The following is a 17,119-nucleotide window of genomic DNA, read 5'->3' on the forward strand; positions in this document are numbered from 1 at the left end:
AGTAGATACGGAAAATACGAGCTTGAGAATATTTTTTGTAAATATATGTAAGCATATATTAAAAAATCCTACTAGAGTTCTCAAGATGACAGAAGACATACATTAGTGCTTTGATTTTTGTTAATCTACAAAAACAGGGAAAATTCTCAAACGTTATGCTACTCAAAGAAAAAGTTCTGATAAATGTGAGATGCAGTTTCTGACTAATACTGCATTACTTCTAGTTGTCAAGATTCTTGAGTCCTAAAATGAATCTGAAGACAAATAACTACGGAAAATATCTGCACATTACATTTTGCATTGTGGGAGAATCTGAATAGAAGTGAAACACAGGTTCTGATGTTTGTAATATGCTACAACTTACATAATACAATAATGAAATTTCATTCATGGCTACTGGTCTATACATACACAAAAACATAGCAACAGAAACTGCCTGTTGAGGATACAAAGCCATCCTTGGGATTCAATCTAAGCCCATTAAGTATACTGATATTTAAGTCTTGGCTCACAGGACTCATGCATTTTATAATGAGTGTCAGGTGGGGGGAAGAAGTCATGCAACCTTTTGTATATTCCTAAGATTTAAGAAGTATTTCTCTATTTAAAACAGTTTCAGATGGAAAAGGTTCATGCCAGCTGTTTTGGAAATGATTACATTTCAAGTGGATATGCAGCATTTAAATGACCTAAGCTTCTAAGACACCTGCTATGTTTCATGAAATATAATCTCTTGCATAAAGTTTAAATATAAAATCCAGTCTGCAAATGCCTTGCTCCAAATTCACTTATTGATTTAAAAAAATCCTTGGAAGAATAATGTTACCCAAAGTTCAGAAAGTCTGTACATATATCATTTTTTTTTTTTAAATAGGAAAGAAAATGATGTGGGCACATCATTAATAAAAATAGGATATACTCCACCTGAATGGACAGAAAACTTGAGGCAGATTTGAAATGCCTGTATCCTCTAAGGTTTGTCATAAATACAGCATATAGTAAGAAGTGGTCAAAGGCAACATAGCTAGGCTAACCAGATACATGCTGTCTGATTTGCTGCTGCACTCTTAATCTTCTTACTTAACAGAGCATTATGATATTCAATTAAGTGAATTGCTTTTAGCACATATAAAGCTTGATAAAAATAACTAAATAACCATACTACATGAGAGAGAAATGAAATAAAGGCAGATTAATCACTTTACTAGGGTCAGGAGTGAACTTGTACCTCCACTGGTATCAAAATATTATATTTGCTATGGTCAGTCTATTGTATCACATTAAGTGGTTACAAACATCTATTTCATTAGTCACAGACCAACTCAATAACACATTCATTGACTATGGATGTCAACAGTTATTAACAGGTTCCCAAGGGCACTCTCCTTTTAATGTCTGTTACATTCTTTTTTTCATGTCTTTTTATTACAAATTAAAATGAAAAATACATTATCTAAAAAAGAAAAAGAAAAAAAAAAAAACATTTTGCAGCTTGGTATGAGAAATGAGAAATATACATAATTTTGCAGAAATTCTTAACAGATATATATTCTCCACTAATGCATATTATTTTCATTATATTATGCTTTATGTGCATCTTTATCATAGTCAAGGAATATTTTTGATAATCAAGGAATAAATATACTTATTAAAAAAATGAAAAATTATAATTTCATAATGAGAATACTGTTGCTTTCAAAAAGGCTCAGTCTGCAAATAAGTGACGAGTAATGTTTCCCACATTAGCCAATTTAATCCACTAAAATTACACATAAACATAACATAAATAACACAAAACATAGGTACAAGTGGTGAGCAAAAGCCACAGCTAGAACAGACTGTGAAAGGAATTTCTTTAAGGCATCAATCAGAACTAAACCTGATTAAGAATTTAATTGGCTTGATTACTGACAGCAAGAAAGCATATGTTACTACCTACTCACAGTACAAGAGTTATAGAGGCTTCAGGACAGCTGAATGGGAGAGATGTTTAAAAGACTAAAAGGAGTGTTTTCTAGAACAAAATTATCACCTGAGCAAGCAGACGGTGAAAATGAAGGCATTTCTCCACCATCCAAGCCATCTACAGACCAGGTAAAGTGTATTGTTTATAGACTCAATCTTTTGTTTGGGGAGTATTTGTGTTTAAAGAGATTTAAGGCAGAGCATATTCATCATTATTAAGCAAAATCAAATACATGCCTTTATTCTTTTCTTCCTTCCCACCTCTTCTTTATGAAGAAAGATTTCCTCCTTTAGCAAATGACTTTCCAAATAGGACTAATCTAACATTGAAAACAGGGAATTAGAAGCATTATTATGGCCACTTTCTTTGTGCTGATGTATTCTTCTTCACCCTGTTCCCTGCAGGCAAAAAATGTCAGTATATGTGTTCTTTATAGTGGAGTGACATACAGGTATACATCACCCTGCTTTCCAACTGTTTTGTGAAAAATAAAGTAATTTAGTAACCTTCTTTAAAACACATATTTCATTTGGCTTGCTTTTAATAATATAATTCAATTTGAAAAATACAGCAAGTCATTTTAGTCTACAGTCAACATTTTTTTAGCAGTTCTTTGCTATAAAAATTAACTCGCTCTTTTCATATCAGTTAATGGATTTTTTTTTTTATTTTTTTTTTTTTTTGGTATGAAAAGCAGAATACTCTTCCTTTGTTACCTTTGAATATTTTATATTTTTTATCTTTCTACCAATAATGTCAGAAAGTGTTTTGAGTGCTTCTGTGGTTTCTTTTATTTCTCTTATTTCTCTTATCTTGACATAATCACAACTTCACAAGCAAAATGCTAACAATTTAGGGTATAACCAAATAGATAGGACTGCAAAACCTGTTATTTAGTATCATTCTGAGCTATTAATCTGAAATCGGGCTTACTAAAACAATTTAAAAAAAAATCATTAGAAGGCTAAGTTTAAGTGCCTTTTTAACAAGTTCACAGTAGTCTCGCACTTACGAAGGCTGACAAATTCTGTGAGTTTAAATTTACATATACATAAGTTCCAAAAATTTTACCTTACCAAAAGAATCATTTATAAGTTTGAATAATAATTTCTTAGAACTTGCATTTTTCTGAAGCTCATATTCTGAACCTCAACAAGAGATGAAGTTTAATCCAACTGCAACTCAGATTTAATTTCTGATTATTACAAACGTACAAAAAACAATTTTTTGAGCAGGCAAGTCCCTATTGCCATCAACTCAAAATGACATCACTGAATTGTAGAATGGCTTGTGTTGGAAGTGATTTTAAAGATCACTTTAAAATCCCATTCCACTAGATCAGGTAACCCAGGGCCCCATCCAATCTCATCTTGGACATTTCTATGGATGGGTTATACACAGCTTCTCTGGGCAGCCTGTGCAAATGCCTCACCATTCTCAACATGATGGATTTCTTATTAACATCTAATCTAAATCTGTCCTCCTTTAGTTCAAAGCCTCTCATCACCATGATTTTCCATTCTTCAGTCACAAAAGTCTTTCTCAGACATGAATATAGAGCAAACCAGTTTTTAGAAGCTGTGTAAGGTATTTAGCAGTTCACAGCAAACTAAAGCAAGTAGTTTTATGAAAAGAAGCTGTGGAATGATGAACTCTGGTAATTGAAAATCCAATTAAGAATTTAAAACACAGGGGAGATACAGAAGTGTTTAAATTCATCAGAATTAGATGAACAATTTCCACTATTTTGTAATTTCAGTGAAAAATTCCTTTTTGTTATGTTTGTTTAGTGTGGTCTAATTATTTAGGAATACATTAATGAGGACTGCACTTAGTGGATGGACCAAAGCATCAGGAAAACTGATACAGAATTGTACTAAATTAAGGAAACGTTTCTGATGAAAAATGAAATAGTCCTAATACTTCAAAAGCATTTCACTTCAAAATTTCTAAGAACTGCAGGGAAAATTCCAAAGGTGGCAGTGAATCAGCTATGATGGTCCTGGAAAGCCTAAGTTCTCACTTATGAGGAAAAAACAAAAAACAAGTGCTTGCCATTCTGGAAGACTATTCCACATTCTGCTTCCTTACAGTGCATCATATGACATTATTCACCAAAAGAAAAAGTGATTGATTAGCATTTGGGCCACTGAGTGTTGTTCTTCATATCAACTGCTTTTGTGTCAATAAAACATTTTCTTGTAAGAAGAAAAATCTTGAATTTGAACAGCTGAACACTGTTGTAGGAAAGAAGTATATATTTAGATTTCCCTAGAGACATGGGTTACTCTTCGCACCAGAATGATTCCATACATCAGTGCAAGATCCAAATGGTACTATTAAAATGATACTGCTGAAGTATGGATAGAAAAATGAATGAGTTAAGAATTAAGACATTTCTGTTTGTGAAAATATATTCTCTAAAGAGAAAAGGAGACAGGTACTTAACATCTGGTGACTGTAGATCAATATACTCACACTGATATTTTAATTTTTGCAGATGAATGTATTGTTTTGGGAAGGGAAGAGAAGAAAGCAGGAAGCCCTGAAATCTCCTGAAGTCAAATAATTTTCCATGTTCTTACAAAACACAGTATCTTAATTATTACTATTATTAACTAGCATGATGAACAACAGGCAAATATATTTGGTCTGGGATGGCAGATGGGGATTGATTAGCCCTGTCTATGATGCAGTGCAGTGAGCACATAAAAATCCCTGTGCACTTCTCATTTGCACCCCTCAGACCAATGTTAACACTACGCAAAAGCAAAGCACATGACGTGTTTTAATTTAAGGATGCAAACTAGCTTGTGAGTGGCAGTACTGAACAAGCCAACCTTCACATCATTAAAGAAGACCTAGGACCAGGCAGAGGTGGAATTCTAGACTGCGTAACTATGGTTGTGCAGCACATGTGAAGACATCAATTTTTGGTTTCAAGCATTAGAGTCTTTTTGTGAACCTAGCTGGAAATTCCAAGAACATACACAAAACCCAGGAAACCCCCCCCATTCCAGGATATCATTTGGATAATGAAACCCCCCCCCCCCCATTTTGGGACCCCCCCCCCAAAGTTTACAGACCCCCCCCCCCATTTAGACCCATCTCAGTAGGTGTCAGCTTGATTAGCCAAATTCCTAGCAAATGCTGCAAACTTCAAACCATACATATTACTCTCAGCAATAACCATCTAATTTCTGTTCCTCCTTATTTCCTTAAGGATGAAAAAACAAAAAAAGATGACCCACAGAAAACTGAGGCCAATAAGAAGGCAGAGCCTTCACCAAAGGAACAAGGTCAGTAAACCGTTTATGAGTGCTCCAAGATCATCTGGAAAAAATATATATGTATACTGCATACAAAATTGTTCCTCTTAAAAATGCTAAGGAGGCTGGCCTTATTTTTCATTTCTGATAAAAATTAAGAACTCTGAGTTCTCACTGAATTTGAGCCAACAATTTGCTGTAGGAATAGAAGCACTATTCAACCATCATAAAAAGGCAACAAACTTTTCAAGCTTTTCACAAACTCCATTGGCTTGTCCACTTTTATCAGTCTGTCCAACAAAACCTATTTTCTATTACTCTAAGCCTGATTTAGTCTTCTTAAGAATTCTTAAAATAAAGACATTTATTGGCTTAAGTAAGAAAACTGCATATTTCAATCATACAGATGGAAAAATAAAAATTAGAAAAACTTTGTCCCACATGATATTCAAATCTATTGAGGAACATGATCAATTGAGTTGTTATTCTACAAACATAAGAATTCAATGCTATTAAAGGTGATTTGCCATCACATGATTTCCAGGTCTGGATTAAAGAGCTCAGGGCAGTAATACAGGGTAATTATTTCCCTGAACAGCTGGTTGTCTGGGAGCTGTGACAGCTGGCCATGGCTATTCTCCTCCTTCATATACCTCTTTAGTTATTTATTTTAATAGACATACCTTATATCAGAGTACCATAGCTCTGAAATAAATAAATAAACAAAAAAACAGTCACATAGAATGAATACTGAAACAGCTACCAAAATAAAGTTTAAGAATGAATGAAGCAATAACCATTCATTGACCATGACCCCCACATCTGCAGCATCTCTTTCCATCCTCCGGTAGCAAAGGAAAGCCTAGAGCCTATGTTTTTTTAATACCTCATCCTTTTTCTTTGTGAGAGCAATTCGGGTTCCTTTCAGTGAACCTTCCACTTTCTTTCCATAAGTTATCTTTTTAAGAGAAGAGCATTGCAAAAAGATCACAAGGAAACGTGTATGGTCACTTCTTGCACTTCATATAACTGTAAACAGTATCACATTTCCTTTCCTCACATCATGATACTTCAAACAAGATCAATTGAATGTAATTATCCTATTATTAAATGACTGTATTAGTAAACTAATGATTAAAATGGTTCTGAATGGATTAACTGTAACTGTAAGCCAAACACTGTAAAACTAACTCAGAAGTTACGTGTTTCTCTAGCAACATTAAATCACAGCTGTTACTCCATGGCAGAATTAAATATGGTTTCAGAAAATGATTCTGCTTCAATCAAAAATCTGATCTAGTTTTACATTGTTACGAAAATTCATGGATCCATATTTCAAGGTACCATATTTCTACTACTTCTTTCCCCTTCTGAAAAGGAAAACATGAGAAGTGGTGGCACAGAAACAAATACTTCACTAATTATTGTAGGACAGCATAGCAGCTAGCAGTGCAGATACTTGTCTGCTTGTTTTTAAAATCCACAGTTCTCTGGAAGTCTAAAAGTCCTATTTTCAGCCAACCAGAAGAGAGCTTCTCTTTTGCATATGGGTAATAATAAGTTAGATAGACAGTGGATATACAATCCAAAGAACTTGCACAGGCACCACACTGAATAAGGAACTCCATTAACTCAGGGAAGAAAAGTGAGGCTAGTTCCAAGCAGACCATGCCAAGGCTGTTGCAATAAATAAAGTCTCCTACAATACTTAGTAATCTTTGTAACAAGTCTAAAATCCCATAGTCAGCTGTTAGAAGAAAATAAATAATATCTGTGGAGAAGCAAGTGACAAGAGACCAGACACAGCATTTTGTGATGTATGTATGCATTTAGACAGAATTTTAAAAAGTACAGACATAGCTCATACAAAGCTAGTTAAAAGAGACCAGTTAAGGTGAGGAATTCAAACTAGACAGAGAAAAGTTTTCATGAGATCTCTAAGCAATTTCTCTGGTTTAATCAGCATGAAACAGATGAGTAAAACCTCTAATCAGAAGCTCCTGGTGCGGCTACACCAACCTGAAGTACAAACCAACATCCTGAGGAGAGCTCATCTTCACCCCCTTCCTGTCACATGCCCAAAAGCAGCCATCACCTTCTCCCCTCCTCCTAGCACTTCACAAGGCAGCGTGATGTCCCCTACACTCAGGAGGCACAATTGGTAGAAACTTGGCCATTTACATCTCTCAGCAGCACCCCTTCTGGCTTCATTGCTGGCTGCTCATTGCCTCATCCCCACCTCCTAAGTTGTCTGCTCTCACTAATTAATTACTTTCTGATAGCTCCTGCATAATTATCTCATTCTGTAATTCACTGTGCTAAGTGGATTTATTTCATAATGGATTCACTTTTTAATTTTTCCCAATATTACTTTATGTACTCAACAAACTATGATTCACCTAATTAGAGATTATCTGTGATACTGAATCCAAGTGCTATAATTTCTTTGCATTCTTATCAGCTTCCATAACTGCCTGGCTATACAAATGCTTCACTTGTTTTACAGTTTTCCAATATTTCTGCTGATGGTCACACTATTTAGGAAGTCATTTACGGTCTGCACCTGCTAGTATGTCTGTTTTATCATCCTCCATAGTCCTGCTTGCAACTGTATGATTCTTCCCAACCTGTCCTTCTTCTGTCCCTTTCTCTAAGCTCTTCTTATAATCACACATAAAGCTCTTCCAGAGCCTGTTCTCTTTTCATTTATCTTCTCACTTTTCCCTCCGTAGAAACTGTCCTACCCAATTCCAATATCCTGTCTATCCTGTCTTTCAGTCTTCCTACCTCTACTAAAATAGCAGTTATCTCAAAGATTTTGTCCAGATTCATAGACATATTTATTAAGCTTTCACTAAAGCCCAAGTTGTCATATCTTTGTTCTTGATAGAACCTGATTGAGAAAACCAGTCTAAAGCTATCATTGATACTTCTATATATGACATTATTGTACATCTGAATCATAAAGTAGACATAGCATCCCATTTAGGAGACCACCATTTTCAAATTTCAAACGTATTTAGCCTTTTCAGAAATGAAAGGCTTTGAAAAGTATGCATAAAATGTTATATACCAACTTCCCAGTGAAATGCAAATGCCATACTATAATGTAAATAGGAATTTGATCCTTTTGTTAGACTCAGAAAATCTATATTCAAAGTGTGAAGCCCAAGTAGAATAAAAAATGGAGAAATTAATGCAAATTAAATCAACATCTCTGAATGCCTAGCACCTCTAAGTCAGGACAGCTCTAAAGGAATTTTAAGCCATTTCAGATTCTCTCCCAACAAGTACACTTGGATACTCAATGAACATTCACTTTTCCACTAAATGTTTGGCTAAACAAATAAAAACAGCTGTCACCTTTTGTATGCTAGCCTAGCTGTTATGGAGACACTTTCATAATAAAGCAGCTCAAATCTAAATTTCTTCTATGCCAATGCCCTAACTTCCCATGAAAAATCTGGACTAGAGAGATAGGGGAGGAAATCTGGTAACCTTCCTAATTGCTCTGCCATTGTGCAGAAATGAATTCAAAACCGCTGAAGACTGAGAAGACAGTACAAGAGAGAGGATGGATCTAAACTAGGAGTTACTTGAAATACTAACCTAACCATGTAAGAGGGAAGAAGAACTTTGATTTCAGGAAATATTTACATTAAATCATTGTTCAGGAGCTAAAACCTGCTTTTGGCCAGTTATGAATCTTGCTCTTCAGCTATTTTACATAACCTGGCCTATAGAACATAAAAATCCAGGGTATTTCAAAAAACACAGATTAAACACAGTATTTTGATATAACCCGCAGCAGCTCCATGAGCCAAACCTGTCACTGTAGATGCTTTTATGCAATAATCTTATTCCTTGTCTTTTGATAATTTATACCCTTCACTGGCACACAGTCAACAGCTATTATTCTGATAGAATGTATTTTTTCAAGATTATCCAGGACTTGAATATGTTTAATCAGCTTGCTTCCACTCCTGCTGATGTGAAGCTTTTTAATTCCTTTCAGATATCCATTTTTCATGAGAATGACAGAGCTAAAAGCTGGGAAAACAAACTCAGCTTCTTTAAATGATCCTTCTTTTTGTTGTTACTAGCATGCAAAATAAGCTTTTATAATACTATAGTTAGCCACTGAAGATGAGATTTGTATTAAAAGTTAATGTACACCTTCTTATTGTTTTGCTCTGAACCACTGGTTTCTGTATCATTTTATCTTGCACAAAGCATTTGTTCCAAAAGTTTTACTTGGAAAATTAAAAACCTGTGTATTTTGTAATGTCAGAAATGAATTTTTACCTCCTTCTTCCATAGGTTTCCCTTCTATTTAGGTTTCTAGGCATTTCATTACCCTGCAGCCACATTTTTCAAGTATCTATGGATGCAGATACACTTCTGGGAGCCAAGGACAATCAGGCAAATTCCTTTGACAAAAGTAACCCAGGAATATTGTAGATCCGGAGGGGCAACGACTGTTTAGAAGGGTGGACAGTGATAGGACAAAGAAGAATGGTCTTAAACTGAGACAGGGGAGGTTTAGGTTAGATATTAGGAGGAAGTAGCTTTACCAAAACAAGAACAAGGGAGCTGCATTGCCTGGGCTAGTGGTTGGCAACCCTTCCTATGGCAGGGGGCTGGAACTAGCTGACTTCTATGGTCATCCTGAGACGTTCTGTGATTCTATGACATTAGTAAGCTATTCCACTGTTACAGGAAAAAATAAAAAAAAATAAAAAAAAATAAAAAAAAATAATATAAAATCAACCCCCTTTCCAAATTATTCCTGGAATCATCTGTTTTGAAAACTGCTTTAGATGTTCGCACCTTGGCACAATTCTGCCTTCTTTTGCACTCTCATTACTCTTTTACCATGTTCAAACTTATTTAAAACCAATAGAAGCCCTACTGGCTGTTCCATAAGCCTTGTCATCCATTTGATGGATTGTCATCCATTCTAGAAATCAACTCATGTGCTCTGGATTTTCTCTAAAATGACTAACACATTGTTCTTTAAAGGCATTCCCTTGAAGCTGGTCTCAGATGTTAGACGGGTATGATTTAGATTTTCTAAGCACTGAAGAGTGTCTAGAGCTTTTTAAATGTGACTACACAGAGAACACTCCCAAATTCACACAGAAAGAAGAACTAAAACCTGACATATAGCTGGCAGTGATGCCAGGCCTGGATATCCTAATGCAAATAAGCTTTGTGCTTGTACTGGAATTTTATGAACTTTAAAAACTTGTGGAAGTTTGGAATACTTATCTATTACAATGCTTTCCATCTGCCTAAGTGCAGACAGCATTTAAAGATCTGTGTAGGCTGAGACCTCAGACTGAGTATCTTCACAGTACTTAGCAGGCTGAGAAGCCATCATCCTTCTCAACTGGGATGCTTATAAACAAGAACCTTACATTTTGTTCCTTGGTGGTCTTCTGTACAGTATACGTGTGCAATGCCAGAGACTGCTTCATCCAAGAGCCTGTTATTCTGTGTAGTGTGTCTAAACTGATACTATATTTCAAAAGAATGCCCTTCTGAAGTCAATCATCTTTTCTTTTGTCCCCCAGTACACTTTAGTTTTTCAACAAAAAGAATTCTAGGGGTGTGTGACTGGTTTCCTTTAGAGTAAAGGGTGGTGAGGGCACAGGCTGCCCAGAGAAGCTGTGGTGCTCCATCCCTGGAGGCACTCAAAGCCAGGCTGGAAGGGGCCTTGGGCAGCCTGAGCTGGTGGGTGCAGCCTTGCCCATGGCAGGGGACTAGAACTTGATGGTGTCTTTCAACTTAAGTTATTCCATGTTTCTATGATGACCCAATCTGCATACAACTTAAACAGATATATTGTGATGCTAGGCCTTCAGCATCATTTCAATGTATTGATTGTTCCTATCAGGTCACAATTCTTGTCTAGCATAGGTGCAATCAGAGGCAGGTGAAATTTCCCAATAAGATGGAGAAATGCTGAGGTTATTCTTCCTGTCACCTGTGAATTCATGGCCTTTTTTGTGTTGCTTTTTTCTTTTTTTTTTTTTTTTTTTTTCCAGAAAATCAGAGAACTAAAACTGTAGAATTCAGAAGGGAGCAGAAACAGTAGATAGAGAGGAAAAATTTGGCTTTTCCCTCTCCTTTTCTACATTGCGTTATGTTGACCACGAAACCACAGGAGGCTTATGTGCCAAGGAAAGCACAGAGCCAGTAGTATCATTTGTAGACATCCTCTGGGATCAACGGAATTTTAACAGGTTAAGGAGAATTTAATAGATTCCTTTCTGAATCAAGAGCCACAAATTAGTCAGTTAAAAGTACATCATAAAATGTCTTTATTTTCTGTAACTAGAGCTATTCCTAGGTTTTCTTACCTAGTGAAATTCCTTGGAGAAATGCATTTTATTTCATTATGAAAATGTATTCACTGCATTAGAAGCCTGAATCCATTTTAAAATACTTCCTTTGACATACCTATAATATATGTATATATAAAGGGTTTTTTACTATAACTCAAAGAGAAATATTTGAACTGTGTAATCAAATTGTAGGGAATCCTTCCATCCCATCTTGAACCTTCCCAGTGACAGTAACAGCAGAAATCCTCTGCTGGCTTTACCTCCCTGTACATGGTTTATTCATTTCCTTAAGAATTCCCAGGTGGACCCTTCAGGCAAGAGGAAATTTTCCCCAGCCTAGATTTCCAATACAATTTTCTTCAAGACAGTACTGGGATACTAACTCCTGAAGATAGGAAACAATAATCTTCATTGCTATTACGTGGGCAAGATATTGTTATCAATATAAGCCATAATCCTATTGAATGTCAGAGTTTTAAATGGAATTCCTCTCAAAAGTCTTCACAGCTTACAGCTGATAAGTAAGACAAATCCTGCAACTTATTTTTTTATACTTCATATCGCTACATTTCTCCCTAAGACTATTAGAAAATTAACCCCTAAACTTCCTAAACCAAAACAACCAGCATGATAGGGGAAGTGGATTTCTTTGCCTTCCCTTCACTTCACTGTCTGACTCTGACTGGAGCATTTATTTCATCTTCTTACTCCACACTGGGTCTTTGATCCTCGTTAAGACACTAATTCCTGTAAGAGTAGCAGGTAGTCCCACTGAGCATCCTCACTTCTTAACCTAATTACTAAGAAAAGAATTCTCTCTAGAAATGCCTGACTGGTTCTGTAAACAATTGTTCATTCTGTAAAATCTGAAACTCGTCTCAAAAAACATTGTGCTTGTTCTGAAGAGATGCATGGGAAAAAATAAAAAAATTAAAAAAAAAAAAAATCCCAAATCTGAATAATGGTCATATAGGGATAGTTTTGATTATCTGTAAGCAAACTGACCCATTCTCCTTCACTGAGTTTTGTTTCAGTGACTTTGAAGCAATGATCTTCCAGCTGGGTAGCTTACAGTTTACTACTGTGACTGCTTGTGCCCCTCCAAAATGAATAACTCCCTATCAAAAATACTCCAGGTTTTACTTCCTTTGAGCTGTCTTGCATTTAAAATACTACATAAACAACAGGGTTGTCATTTATTTGCTACAATGTCTCCATGCCAAGCTTTTTCCTCTGTAATCATATTACTTAAAAGTATTTATGAAGGCTGGGTTTGTTCCTCCTTTATGCAAAGTGGCAGACTGATGACCGCTTTCAACTTATTTTTCAACCATATACATTTAAAATAAATAAATAAGACTAATTGGAAGAATTAATCACATAAGTTCTCTCAAGTGGCAAGAGAATATGCCATTTGCATACAGGAAAGTGAAACAAACTTCTTACTAAATTTATTTTAAAAAAGAAATCTTGAAATAAAAATGAAGTAGACTAGCCAAGGTTGTACATACATCCATAATGATGCATAATTATAATCATAATTTACTCAGCAACAAATAGGACTACCATGACAGCTGAAGCAACAAGAGATACAATGCAGTTCAAACACTGGAACATAAGTAATGTTATCAGCATTTGCTATGCCTAAGCAAATAAACTGCTTTTCATTTTTCCTCCTGTATTTCATGAGGTATATCTCTGCAGACCTATCTATCTGTCCTCTATTTTTAAAATATGTACACACTATAATTCTACTATACTGCACATGTTCCTGTTGTTTATAAATTTAGAGGAGCTGTGTATTAATCATTGTTGAGCTACTTACACAAGCATCAAGATTAAGAATCACAGTAAGTTTCATATTCTAAAAGACACTCTCAGCATAAACATGTTCTGTTCAACTCACAGTGAAACAGATTTATGCAGGAAATCATTCAAAAGCCAGGTCTCAGTATTAGTGTCACAAGCACTGAAGAGATAATGGAAGCCAAGTTCTGATTCCTCTAAAACTGCTGTAGTAATTCTTTAAAAATCAGTATTCACAAATTAAAATTTATTTCCAAATGCAGAGGGAGTTCCAGAAAAACCAGCCAAGTCTTCACAAACTGCACAAACTGAAAAATCAACAGAACCAGCTAAGGCAACTCAACAAGAACAGCATCAGCTCAATAATGGGAAAGAAAATGCCAAGTGAGTAAAATCAATTTGAAAATGTGAAGGTTTTTTATCCCTGATACCGTGACTGTACATTTCGGTGTGCAGTGTTTCAGTTCTTAGAGATGTCTCCAGAACTGTAAAGATCTGAAGAACATTTTAATTCTCAGACAACCACATATACACAGTATTCATTTAGTATGTGCTATTGATAGATTGTTTGATATCTCATTCTAAATTGCAGGAATAAGGAAAAGGATTTACTTAATACTCATATAAAATAACTCTAGCAATTCTGATAATTATTATCATTCTACCTTAGCAAAGTTGTAAGCCCCAGGTTCCTGCTGTGAATAGCTGAAAGTCTGTCACATTATCCTGGCTCAAAAATTTTTACCCTGTACATATTTTTGCTGTTATACTCTTAAAACACCATTAGAACATGCCATCAGTTAATTAGAACACTCTTTTCCTGAGAAGAGACAAAGAAATTAAACAATAATTTTTGTTCAGAGGAAAAGCCCTGTTTAGGGCTTATTAAATTTTATTATAAGTTATTTTATATAAGTTTATATTATAACTTATATAAGCTTTAACTTTATATAAGTTATTTTATAACTTATTAAAGTTTTTGACTTATTAAAATAGGACTGAGAGAGAAATCCAAGAACGTATAATCCTGTAATAATCTATGTTTACTACAGCACCAACAGGAACCTGGAACAAATGTCTGCAAAGAATTTAGAGGTTAGACGCAGTTTCCAAATTAGAAAAAGTTGATCAGAGCTTTGTTCAGTCTAGTTTTGAATCTCCAAAGATGGATATTCTACAGTTTCCCTGGGTGATCTGGTCTACCTCATTCCTTGCCTTTTTGCTGTAAACCTCCAAGAACAGTCTGGATTCATATTCTCTATAACTACTCACAGAGTCACAGAACACTGCAATTACCTCTATTTTCTTAACTCTTCTGTTCTCACCTCAACAAACCCAAATGTCTTAGTGTCTCTTCATACACCTAGTCCCCAGATATCCCAATAACCCCAGGCTAGTGTTGTACTATTTTGTCAGTGTCTTTTTTTATGGGAGAAGATACAGCTGAACACAAATATCATCTCACAAGTCACATAAAAGAACAAATAACCACACTTCCTCAGTCAGCTGGCTGTGTTTTTTCTAAAGCAATGAAGTGACCAACCTTCTGCAAGAACACACTGGGTAATACTGATTATTTAATATGGATTCATATTAAATTTGGCCTGCCAGGACTCTCAGATCCTTTAATGCAAAGCTGTTTTCAACTCAGTCAGCCTCAAGCCTTTACAAGTTGCATGGGGTTAATCCAGGTGCAGGAACGTGTCTTTGCACAGATTCATGAAGTTCTCACTTTCCTGTCTTCCAGCCTGCTGAGATCCCTTTGAAAGGTAAATTACGGACATACTCTGTTCATAACAGGGTAGAAACTCCTCCTACTTCCTTTAGCGTTATAATATTTTGATTATTCTGATGACATAAACCAGAAGCATTTTCCTGACATGTAGTTATTTAATTTATGGAGAAGATTGGCTATTTCCTTTCCTTCACCAACACAGACTTTGCAGTACAGTGACAAGCAATAATCAAGCAAAATACTAATGCATATGCCTCTATAAAATAATACATGCAACAAAAACAGCTCTGACTAAAGTGTCTGTAAATATTATAAATAACTCAGTAATTTGAATGTGACTCAGTAGGTCAACAATGAAAGCCAAGATTAAGCCTTTTTTTGTGACTGTAGGGTATATTATTATATATTTACAGTTCCACTGGTAAGTTCTGGTTAACACAATTACAGCATGCTTATGAAACAAAGGGCATGTTGCTTAATGTAAGAGAAAATCTGCCTGTTAAAATGAAATTTAAAATGTTTCTATTAAGCATTCTCAGAGCTCTTCTGAGGCACTGTCATCCATGCATGCAGTTAGATGCATCTAGTCAGTCTAATTAGAAGAGCTTCTAAAAAGACAATATATCCTTGGCGAATTCCACTGTGAGAACAGTTAGCCACTCAGTTCTGCAGTAGGGCTTGAGAGGCACGGCACTAGTGTCATCACATTTGTATGAAACTAAACTAAACAGATCTATTATAAAGCTTTCAGAGCTGGAGGGAGAATCATTTTAAAATGGCAAATTTAGTTCATCGTCCCTAAGACTCATGGGAGTCTATTCAAACAAAAATGTCAATCAAGTTCACTATTTTATTTTGTCTATGCATTCAAATTTACCTACCAGAATATTTTTAAGGAAAACAATTGCCTTCGTTATATGAGAAAAGCTATATAAATTTATAAGTACATTCAGAATTTGAGGTGAATGAAAATGATCATGGAAATGATATTAATAGAAAAAGTTTCACCTTATCTTCATTTACTGTAGCTTTCATTTTTTTAAAATGTATCTCTGCAGGCTCACTTATGTAGATTAAGGAAGAATAAGGGTAGTAGCCATGTTTGAAACATGATACTTTCCAGTTAGATTGGGCCTGTATTTCTCGATACAGAATTTCACAGAATCACAGAATCACAGAATGGTAGGGGTTGGAAGGGACCTCCAGAGATCATTGAGTCCCACCCCCCTGCCAAAGCAGGTTCCCTACACCAGGTCACGCAGGTAGGCGTCCAGGCGGGTCTTGAATATCTCCAGAGAAGGAGACTCCACCACTTCCCTGGGCAGCCTGTTCCAGTGCCCCATCACCCTCACCATAAAGAAGTTCTAGTGCATATTCATGTGGAGCTTCCGATGCTCTAGGGTGAAGTTACAAACTTCTACGTAATTCAAATTTTAAAATCCTTAGGTTTGGGTAATATTGCTTTATGAGCATTCATACTAATGCAGTAATCTGAAGTCAGTAGGACTACTTCTGACAGTTTGCAGGGTGCACACCAGATGTGTCTTCCTTCCAGTTCACCTGCATTAGAATAGACTTTTACTCATGATGTAACACAGCCTGTGTTATCTATTAATAGGGAGGAAGCTTTCTGAGTCTCCTCTGAAGCAACAAAATGGTTATTTCTCTTGCTAAGTAAATGACAACTTTGATAAAGGCAGCATTTATTCCTGGAAACTGCCACAGAATCTCTTTGTTGACGAGAAAAAAAATTTGCTTTGCCACTGGACACATACTCATTTTTCAAATATAAAAGTACACTGTGATGGACATTAATATATGGTGGAAAGACATAGCTTGAGTTTTCCTACAGTCATCCCAATGCTACATCTGAAAGCACAGACCTACAGACAGCTACCAAGGCACTGAACTGCAACAGAGACTGAAACTTTTAAGTGCCTGTTTGCTAATGGCTTAGATAGGATTCCACACAAGTCTGACTCTCTGCCAATGC

General features: G+C 35.7%; 1 protein-coding gene across 1 annotated transcript in view; it reads left to right on the forward strand.

The window, feature by feature from the left end:
- Positions 1–1,986: 1,986 nt before the first annotated feature.
- CNGB3 (cyclic nucleotide gated channel subunit beta 3) overlaps positions 1,987–17,119 on the forward strand; it is a 56,010-nt gene continuing 40,877 nt past the window's right edge. Inside the window, exons 1-3 of the mRNA XM_072327283.1 lie at positions 1,987–2,094; positions 5,190–5,265; positions 13,655–13,775. Coding sequence (XP_072183384.1) covers positions 1,987–2,094; positions 5,190–5,265; positions 13,655–13,775 — 305 coding nt within the window. The remainder of the gene's footprint in view (positions 2,095–5,189; positions 5,266–13,654; positions 13,776–17,119) is intronic.

The sequence above is a fragment of the Excalfactoria chinensis genome, chromosome 2, assembly GCF_039878825.1.
Source record: "Excalfactoria chinensis isolate bCotChi1 chromosome 2, bCotChi1.hap2, whole genome shotgun sequence".
In the NCBI taxonomy this organism is placed as follows: domain Eukaryota; kingdom Metazoa; phylum Chordata; class Aves; order Galliformes; family Phasianidae; genus Excalfactoria; species Excalfactoria chinensis.